This window comes from Arachis stenosperma, chromosome 2 (genome assembly GCF_014773155.1).
Source record: "Arachis stenosperma cultivar V10309 chromosome 2, arast.V10309.gnm1.PFL2, whole genome shotgun sequence".
Lineage (NCBI taxonomy): Eukaryota > Viridiplantae > Streptophyta > Magnoliopsida > Fabales > Fabaceae > Arachis > Arachis stenosperma.
This window is the reverse complement of record NC_080378.1, coordinates 27,819,776-27,830,644: the sequence shown is the minus strand read 5'-3', so window position 1 is coordinate 27,830,644 and position 10,869 is coordinate 27,819,776. Positions and strand designations below refer to the sequence as shown.

The 10,869-nt window shown below is 32.5% G+C and overlaps 1 protein-coding gene across 2 annotated transcripts; it reads right to left on the bottom strand.

Moving 5' to 3' along the window:
* Nucleotides 1-6,358: 6,358 nt before the first annotated feature.
* On the bottom strand, nucleotides 6,359-9,228 carry LOC130960896 (uncharacterized). 2 transcript variants are annotated; one of them, XM_057886407.1, is made up of 2 exons: nucleotides 8,785-9,228; nucleotides 6,359-8,264 (listed from the first exon to the last, which is right to left on the bottom strand). In XM_057886407.1, the coding sequence occupies exon 2, from the start codon at nucleotides 8,229-8,231 to the stop codon at nucleotides 6,708-6,710; it is 1,524 nt and encodes a 507-aa protein (XP_057742390.1). In that variant the 5' UTR covers nucleotides 8,232-8,264; nucleotides 8,785-9,228; the 3' UTR covers nucleotides 6,359-6,707. The 2 variants fall into 2 exon arrangements, with proteins under 2 accessions (XP_057742390.1, XP_057742389.1); XM_057886406.1 differs by having other exon boundaries at nucleotides 6,359-8,371; nucleotides 8,785-9,227.
* Nucleotides 9,229-10,869: the final 1,641 nt, after the last annotated feature.

Sequence of the window (10,869 nt, the reverse complement as noted above, 5' to 3'; positions counted from 1 at the left end):
GAGAGAGAGAGAAAGAGAGTATATTAGCTTTCTTTTTATTGCTGCCCGTATGCTTCATATCAAGTTCTTATTTATAGGCAAACACATGGTAACATTTTCAAACATTATTTAATAAGATTCCCTTTGAAAACCTGAGACTTGTGGAAAATGGGAATCCACCTCAGGCAATCTTATCACAACAAATGAAGTAAAATTTTAAAGGTATTTTTGAAGAAAAATAGCAAACGTTAATAGGTTTTGCATGAACAACTTTTGTTATGCAACCATTAACCACTTTTTGTAGAATTGCATATCATTCTACAAAAAATTGGTGCATACAGAAGAAAAACAAACGATACAAATATTGTACCTAATCACAATTGTATTTGGGCAAGAATTTGTGAAGTCTGATTCTTTTCCGATATAAAATGATGGTGAAATGTGAATATCATCATTCCGTTGTCGTAATATTTTTGAAGATTTTACATCCAGTTTTGGAGGATTTACTCCTAATCCTTATTCAGTTGGTAAGAGGGAGCTTCTAGGTCAATTCACGTGGTTGCACATTCTTTAGCATCAGTGGCATCTCTTTTTTTTTTTTTTCTGCAAAAGATTTGAATTTCGATATTTATATTGCATTTAACATAAGAAATAAATCACACATACATTTCTATGGATGCTAGGGATCTAGATCCAATAGAAGAGGCACTTGGCAATAATAGTAATGTGTGTTAAAGACCTTTAGTCTGCGTTTGTTTTACAGAGATAGGAATATAAAGACACAAAATTATGTTTGACAAAAGAAATATGAACAAAGAGAATATATTTAAAGACACTGAATTAATGTATTTTGTATCCATCCTAAAACACAGAATCACTAACAAAAGATACAACTTATTTTTTATTTTTTATTTTATTATTTTTGTTAATTTTTTATAATTATATTTTTTATTATTATATTTTTCGGCTCAAATTTTTTGAATGAAAAAAATGATAATAAATTAAATTTTCATAATTTGTTTTAGTTTATCACCAAACAAAATATAAAAATATAAAATTTTGTATTTTTATCTTTTATGTCTTGTTTTTAGTGTGTTATCTTATCTTGTTTTCACAATGCAGCCCTAATAATAAGTGGTAATAGCAACACAGATAAAGAGAACGTTGTACTGATTAGACAAGCAGATCATCCAACAATTTAAGAGACACGACAATACCCTCCTACTTCTCAACTGTCTCAATCTTGATGCCATGATTCAACAACAAGGAAGAGGATAGATAATCTTCTATCCTAATTGAGTTCTAAATTGGACAGTGTTTCCAAAACAAGGAGAAAGTCATGCTCAATGCGAAGAATTGTAGGATAAGTCATGGGATTGAGTATACGGTTTTGCAACATCATGTTGCATGCTTGAGCATAAGCTTGCATGGTATCTAAATTGACATCTATCTGAAATATTTTAAACTTCTCTTAAAACCAGGAATGAGTAACAATATACTTATCCTTACACTTGCCAGAAAGAAAGCTCACCAAGTAGTTATTGGAATCAAGTACATGTTGGCTTCCGGTTGGGCATCATCAATGTTTTAAAACGGAAATAGTAAAAAGACAAACAACAGTCAGAAGTTGCTTTATTTAACCTTAATTAATTATCGCAACAATTAATTAATGTTAAATAAGATAAGTTATGATTATTTTTAGTTAATTTTTTTGTTATTAAACATTTCGGTTCGAATGTCACTGCTCAATAAATACACTAATATGAGCCTTGTCAATTTTGAACCAATGCTCATGAAGTCTAGCAGCATGGCATAATCCTTTCGTTTGAAAGTGAAAAATGATGTGGCCATGTAGAGGCATCGATCTTTTGCTACGCCTAACACTTCTAGTACAACCACAAATAAAATAAAATAAATTTTCATATTAAAGCATATACATTATTATTTAAAATTTTGAATAAAATGAATAAAATGATAACACCTTGTTCACATTATTTCCTTAAAATTGATTTCCCGTGTTTCATTCAGACAATGAGTTAAACCCTAAAATGGTCTCTGAGATTAGCGTTTTGCACTGAAATCGTTCCTGAGATTTCAATTGCACTAATTACGTCCCTGAGATTGAAAAAAATGCACCATAGTAGTCCATGACCCATTTTCCATTAACGACGTGATGACATGGCATGATGACGTGGACTGTAAGTGACACGTATCACTTCATGATTTGGCCACGTGTAATGGTAGGATGATGTAGTGACCAGTGACACGTGGCATGCTGACATAGATAGTTGTGCCACGTGTCACAATGTTATTTGGCCACGTGTCCAATTGTGCCACGTGTCGCAACAGTATTCGTCCACGTGTCATCCATTATGCCATCGTTGTATATGCACCAAATTAGTCCCTCACTTTGCATTAAGTGACTTATTTTAGTCCCTGAAATTGAATGTCGCGCACCAAACTAGTCCCTTCATTAAATTTTCTCATTTTTTTCTATAAATTCAAATTTCTCAATATTTTTGAATGCATTAATTTCAATTCTATTTTTTCACACGTTCTTCAAATAAAAGTGTTTTTATAAAATATTTTTTCTCTTGCGAATACCCTATTCACTGACTTGGAGTTAACGTGAAGGCTTTTCAAGCACCTTCACTATCATCTCCAACCTCTTTCAATACTTTTATAAAATATTTTTTTTCTTGCGGATACCTCTAATATCTGTCGTCTTGGAGTTGACGTGAAGGCATTTCAAGCTTCCCTCATTATCATCTCCGACCTCTTTCGTCTAGACTGCAGAGATCAAAAGTGGTAGTGAGGGTGGTTGAAGTGCCTTCAATCTAGCTCATTTATACATAACGAAAACGTGTATTTCATAAGAAAAAAATATTTATTTTAATTATTAATTTCTTGTTAAAAACACATATTTTTTTATGAAAAAAATGTGTCTAATCAATCATATAATTATTTTTTTATAATAACATACTTATATATTACAAAATTTACCAATATTAAATTATTAAAAAATTATATAATTAAAACAAAAATCTTAAAATTTTTTATAAAAGCACTTGTATTTAAACGATATATGAAAAAATAGAATTGAAATTAGTGTATTCAAGATATTAAAATTTTAAATTTAAAAAAATGAGAAAAAATTGGTGAAGGGACTAGTTTGGTGCACGACATTCAATTTCAGAGATTAAAATGAGTCACTTAATGTAAAGTGAGGGACTAATTTGGTGTATATACAACGATGGCATAATGGATAACACGTGGACGAATACTGTTGCGACACGTGGCACAACTAGACACGTGGCCAAATAACATTGTGACACGTGGCACAACTATCCACGTCAGCATGCCACGTGTCACTAGTCACCACATCATCCTACCATTACACGTGGCCAAATCATGAAGTGACACGTGTCACTTACAGTCCACGTCATCATACCATGTCATCACACCGTTAATGAAAAATGGGTCAGGGACTACTATGATGCATTTTTTTCAATCTCAGGGACGTAATTGATACAATTGAAATTTCAGAGACAATTTCAGTGCAAAACGCTAATCTCAGGAACCATTTTGGGGTTTAACTCTTCAGACAATTTATGTTAATAACAATCAAATATATTTTGACATATATATATATATATATATATATATATATATATATATATATATATATAATATAAACCAATCATATCTGTTCTACTGATAATCTAATATAATCTCTTCTAACTAACTACCATTATATTTCATCATCAACATATAATAATCTAATCTGTTCTATGACTTTAATAATATAGCAAAAATAGCTTAAACAGATAATTATTTGACTAACCGCTTCGTCAATAAATTCCACACGTAAATATGCCATTTAATCGGTATAAATAATATAGATTATGATTATCCGATTATCCCACCACGTTTTTCTCTATACTATTTTTCTCCCTCTCTTTTTCCTTGGTGACAATGGAGTCATCTTCTGTGTTTACTAAATTGTGGAGATATGATATGATACTAACCTGCAACAATTTACATAAATAAAAAACCGACACATTTATAATAAAACTTGGTTTAGGAAAATATGATCATATTAATACCATGTTATTTTATATGCTTACACTTTCCACTCATTATTGTGTATTCTCTTTGAAGAGGGATCCCCATTCTAATATTCTATCATATGATATTATATTATTATGTGATGAATTCTAAATATACAAAAATGAATAATCTTAATATTATGTTTTAACGCATAATGTTGAGACTTTTCCTATATATATATATATATATATATATATATATATATATCAAACTCTATTCTTATCTTTAAATCCGATCTCAACCTAAAATCTCACCACACGGAAAGGACCAAGCTATAATTATTAACACTTGCTTTCTTCTGCTTCTCTAACACACCCAAAATATCATCACCCAACAACCCTTCACCCCTCATCATGTGTCCGTATCCCCCATAGCGCGGCACAACTTAGGCTAAATTTAGAAGTGACAAACGGCCGAAACCTGTCGGACCGATCTGCGTAACTCATAAAAAAGAGTAGAAAGGTTGAAAATTTAAAATTACTATAATTAAAAAGTTTGACTAACCTGTACTGCCTAATTTGCAGGCTTTGTCGAGTTTCGACAGGCGGGGCGGGCTTTTCTAGCGACAGGGAGTGGAGCTAGATAAAATATTAGAAGGGAATAAAAAATATTTATATAATAAAATAAGACTAAAATAAAATTTTAAGGGGGTCTAAACTGAAATTTACATACGATTTACATGTAAAAAATTAAAATTAGGGGGTGGGCCATTGTCCCCCTTTGCTACAATGTAGCTCCGCCCCTGCCTAGCAAGCCCGTCTTTTTTTTTATTTGTAATTGAAAATGATAATTGAAGATGTTATAAATTATAATTTGGATTATGTTCTATGTTTGATTGATTTGAGACTCAAAGATGTTTAATTATATATTTTGGACAATGTTTGTTTTATTTTTTACAATGTTAATTTTATTATTTTGTTTCAAAAAACTTAGTTGATGATTATTATTTATTACATATTAAGAATTATGAAGACTTTAATTAGGGTGACAATATATACACTACCTATGGGTACCCAACCCGGTCGGGTAGGGTTGCCAACTCTATCCACAGCTGATAGGGTAGGATGCGGGTAAGGTTCTCGTACAGGTTGAGTCTCAACTCTTCCTGACTAACCGATATGCTATATATGTATATGTTATATACGTATATAAAAATATGTTTCAAATAGATGTTGAACTAAAGACTTTTCACTAAATGTAAAAGATTCTTAGCTACTAAAAGAATGGATATAGTTACGGTTGGGATACTCTCAACCCGCGAATAGAGTAGAGTTGAATTTATATACAAATCTCAATCTGCGGATAGAAGTAGGGTTAGATCCAAACCCTACCCAATACTAACCATTGTCTCCCCTAACTTTAATGTTTGTGAATTTAAAAATTATATTTTTTTATCTTTAAAAATTATAAATTTATTAAAATAGTTGTGAGATTATATATATTTTTAATATTTAATAATTTATTAATTTAAAAAAAAAATTGACAGGCTACTCGCCAACCTACCGTTAGGTGAGATAGAGAATAATTCGGAACCGTCTCACTAGGCGGGGTGGGATGAGCTTTTGACGAAATGGGGCGGACTAGATCCCTATCTAAATTGAAAAAAACCTTTGGAAAAAAAAATTGACATTGTAACAGGAATTATTCCCGAATCACATTAAAGGGGGATATGCAAAATATATTTTTTGGTTGTTTCAAGTCAACATATCATTTTCCAACTATTATATACACCGGTTCTTCAAAATTCTTATTACTCAACAAACAATTGTTCTTGACTTATCTTATTGCCTAGATTCCTTAATAATTTAGAAACATAAGGTATTATTAAAATTAAAATTAAAATTTATGTTAGAAAAAGTGTGGACACCATAAAAGATTGGTAAGACCATCATCCATTAATCCCATAACAAAAAAGACTCCTAAATTCATATGGTACGCATAAAGTAGCGCAGCTGAATAGGAAAATTTTGATTGTCTCCGTAGAAAGTTAACTCAATTATTGAATCTTTTTAGAAACAAATATTCCCTGGGAGAAGACAATAACCCATTAACCCCCCACTTGGTCATATAATACAATTTACTAAAACTAGAATTAGTTTTGTATAACAAGTGGTCACATACCTTGTATCTGCATCTATAAAATATAATAACATTAATATAAATAGCAGAGACCTTTTTCTAAGTGATACGCAGGTTCTACATCATCATCGTATCGCATCATATACCATAAACCATATTGAATACATCTAAGAAACATAACAAAGGCATAGATAAAGAATCCTTTGGTCACTTATACCAAAGGTATGATTGTTATGATTATTGATAATTGATAATATCTTTATAAATGAACAGAACCGGCTCTGTTCGGATTAATAATCGCTTACAATCAAAAGCTTAGAAATGCACCGGAACACAAAAAGAACCAGGGCATTCAGTGAGCTAAAAATTGCTAGTGCTATATGTAAAATGTAAGACGCACATTTTCTATTACAGATAAAACACTGTATGGTACAAAGTTAGAAAAAACAATCATAAACGCACCATACTAGCATTCCTAATAATAACAATAATAGTATTTTCTTTTTTTTTCTTTTCTTTTAAATAGAAGTGCCTAATCTTCAAGTTAACATAAGATCATTCCCTCCCAGATGAGGGCGTAGGCAAACCCGGACTTCATGCTCTTCAGGTCCTACCCGATGCTTTGGCACCATGATCTCAAGTGCTGAACCTGGCCCATCATAGTATGCTTCAATGTTGGCATCTTCAGGGATTCTTGTCGAAAGAGGGATCTCACGGACGAACTCACCGGGAGGACAGTGCTCCGATGATGGATCTGTGAGCTTGAATGTCCTGTCATGCCTCTTAATGAACGGTTTTCGCGAGGTGCTCAAACAAGAAACCTTTATGATGCCATGAGTCAGAGTGTTCCTCCAAGAAACTTTCACACTTGGAAGATCTACAAAGGGCAAGCTTATGATAATTAAATAGCCTTGATCATCTTCATAGATCGTTTTTGCAGCAGTAACAGGTCCATAGACACTCTTTATCACCCCAGTAAAGTCATTCAACCAGTTTGGCTCGTTTGGGGGGTGCATCTCTATATCTGGAATCCGTTCAGCTGGAGGATTAACAGCCAAGTAGCATTCTTCATCATTTGCATGTGGGAAGAAGTCCTTCCTCTTTTTGCTGCTGACCGGAGATAGGTCCAATCCATCTCCATTACTGTGGTTAGACAAATGAGTTGACAAATTCAGTCCAGATCCATTGAGCAGTTTCTTAGGGTGTGAATTCGGAGCACCCTTGATTGGGGCAGGCGGCCTCTCAAGCTCAAAGTCTGTGTTGGGAAGATTCCTCCATGAACTGAAATCGCTTGCTTCAGGTGGGATTGTGAAGTTCAAATCTCGTCCAGTGAGTTCCATCCATCTCTTCCGATCCTCCTCATCAAGGGCCATCAGATTGGGGGACGGAACAACCTCAATGCCATGAACACACTGAGGGTTAGAAAGCCCTCTATAATGCTTCCTCTGCATCCTGTGAGACCGCACGAAACCCTTGTCAACACTGAACGGGAATGGGCGCTCCCCTTGGCGCGAATGCCCATTCATGAAACTCCTCAGCTGCATTTTACCTAGCGCATTCTCGGGCCTCTCCTTGAACACCCACATGTACATATTCTCCATGTCATGCTGAACCATGAAAACATCAAGCTTGAGATCAGACTTGTCAAACCCTGAAACACCATTGCTATCCCTGACAATCTTGGCCTTAGACTTATCATTCAAAGAGGGCTTAAAGTAAAAACTGAAGAAGAACCAAGCACCCCATATGCTGTCGACTCGCTTAGCACACTTCCTTCCGGCTGCTGCAGCTTTGGGCACATTAAGAAAGCTCTCTGTCTCGTACCCTTGCGTGCCAAGACTGACATCCAAGATATCGCAGGGATCAGAGTTCCATGAGGGTGGGGGTGGGCTGCGCTCGGCGGAGAGGGGCAGGTTGATATCCGGCGGGCGTGAGAGTATGATTTGGCGATTCATCTCCAAATCGAGTTCCTCGTGAGAAGATGCACTTGAGTCCATTGACAAGAGCGTTGAGGGGTGGTGATTCTCCATTGACAAAGAAACGAGACAAGAAGAATCGCCCATGCTACCTCATCATTTCCCTGATGAGTTCTATTGCTGGTGTTGTGTTCATTTTTGCCATTCCCAAAAACAAATTCAACAAAACAACCTCATAAACACCTTCATCATATCAATCCCCACTATATCTCCCCTCCATCAAAACCCTAGATTTATAAAAATTGAATTGACAGAAAATGGAAAAAAAAATCAACAAATCCAACCTATCCAACAAAACAAATAAAAAATTCTGTAATTTTTTCCCTTTTCTTTTCCTTCTTCCTTAAGAATAAATAAATAATTTGAACATATATCTAATAAAATAAACAGAGTGAACACAAATATATCTTCTATACTTATGTATCTCTTCAATCTCAGCGAGAGAGGAAGAGATTTTAGGAAAACGCTATAGGAGAATTAAATTATCTAACCCTAATATTGCACGCATCTCCATAAATCCTCCAAAATCAGGTGAAAAGCACTGAATCAAAACCATCAAATCCATGAAAACTAGAAATTGAAAAGGCGAGCGAGAGAGAAAAGACCGAAGAAGAAGAGAGAGATCGTCAAAAGGGTTTACCTTTTGGGATAAGCATCGGAGAATCGAGAAGAAGAAGAGTAACCTCCGTAGCCGACGATGATGCTCTTCACCATATCATCGACAACCATGTTGTCAACAACCACTCTCCCCCACAATATTTTCCCCTATTTTCTTTCTTTTTTTTTTCTTAATCAGAATAATATTATTTTAATATTTACGTTGGCGGAAAATAAGAACCCTAATTTTCTACTTCTTGGTTAGACTCGTCAAAAGTGAAGGAAGAAGGAGAAGAAGAAGAGCACCATAAAATCTACACAGAAAGAAAAAGAAAAGGGAAGTAGTGAGTGGTGATAAGTGATCAAGTGGAAAAGGAGATGAGACTTGAGCGGAAAGAGAGAGAAGAAAGGGCGTCAGTGAGCGTCTCATTAAAAGGACGGGCTCGCAGGTTAATGCCTGCACTGGATACCACCACTTTTTTGGACCACCGTTTGCTTACGGTGACGGTGTATCCTTAACTCACTACTCATCTTACCTTTATTCAGTGTGTCTCTCTCCTTAAAATTTTATTATTATTCTTTTTCATATTATTTAATTTTTTTGTAATTTTTGAAAACACATTTTTAGAATATTATAAAAAGAAATATTTAGAGTTAAACCTCATTTTCGTTCTTAAATTTGGTAAGTTGCACTGATTTGATCTCTTGACTTTTCAATTGTCACACTTTGGTTCTCCAGATTAAAAAAAATATACTAATATAGTCTTGTATATCTTCCGTTGCCAAAATTCAACATAGTTAGTGGCGTAGCTCAAGCTAGACATATTAAAATGATGTGGTATATATCTTGCGCTAAAGAAGACACTAAATAACGTCGTTTGAGAGTTTGAACAAATGTTAAAACGTTATTCGCCTCACTTTTAATATTGTTCAAACCATGAAATGGTATTATTTAGTGCTCTTTTAGCGTCAAAATGTGTACAACATGTTTTAATATGTTCAACACGGCAAGACTTGAGTTATCTCACTAGCAGTATTGAAGAGGGACTATATTGATGCACTTTTTTAATTTAGAAAACCAAATTGTAGAAATTAAAAAGTCAGAAATCAAATCGATACAACTTGCCAATTTCAGAGACTAAAGTGAGACTTAACTCAAAATATTTACTAATAATTTTACATTTTTAATATATTAAATACATAAAAGATTGCAAGAAAATTTTATTATTATATTTTTAAGAATAATACTATAAGGCTAGCAATATCCAAAAGTATTAATTAACAACTATAATATTAAATTATTAAATTAAAAGTGTTGGATTTTTTATTAAAAATATTAAACAATATAAATTAAAGTTATTGGTCTTCGAATTTTTTCTTATTTTTAAAATGTAGTCATAGATACCAAATTAGCTAAGTCCATTACAAAAATAGTTTTTAGAGTGCTATCCGAACACTACTCTTTGATCAGTGGATATAAATGTTTTATTATAAATTGGAATTTATTTTTATTATAATTTGAATTAAGTTGATGAGAAACGAAAAATAGATTTTCGTTGTTTGATTACTAATTTTGTGGTATACACAAAATATTTTTGTGTAAAGATGTTTTTTTTAAATAAAAAATGTTCCCATAAACAATTAGTTTTGACAATTATACATGAAACAATATCAAATAGAAAAGGACGTGTAATTTGTGTATGTTATGTGGAGCCTATCTTGTATATAAATAATACACATTTCTCTTATTTTATATAATTGTTACATAATTACAAGTAACTTTTGCTTTTTGAATAAAGTTTAATTTTATTATGTTTCTAATAAAAAATATTATATTATAAAAAATTAATTATTAAATCAATCATATATATAAATATATTATTTCACATATTTTTAATTTATTTTATATTTTAATATATATTATATACAAATAGTTAATTTAGTAATTAATTTTAATATACAAATTATATAATTAAAATACATACACATTTTACTAGTCAAACTTATATTTTGTTAATATAATCTTATAAGAAAATAATATTTCATCAGCCAAAAGTATTAATTTCAGCCAATTATTTTTAAGATGATATTTTTATATTTTTATTTATAATTTTTTATTTTGTTATTT

Excerpts from the sequence above, each read along its gene's own strand:
- LOC130960896 (XM_057886407.1), bottom strand. The coding sequence starts at position 8,231 with ATGGGCGATTCTTCTTGTCTCGTTTCTTTGTCAATGGAGAATCACCAC.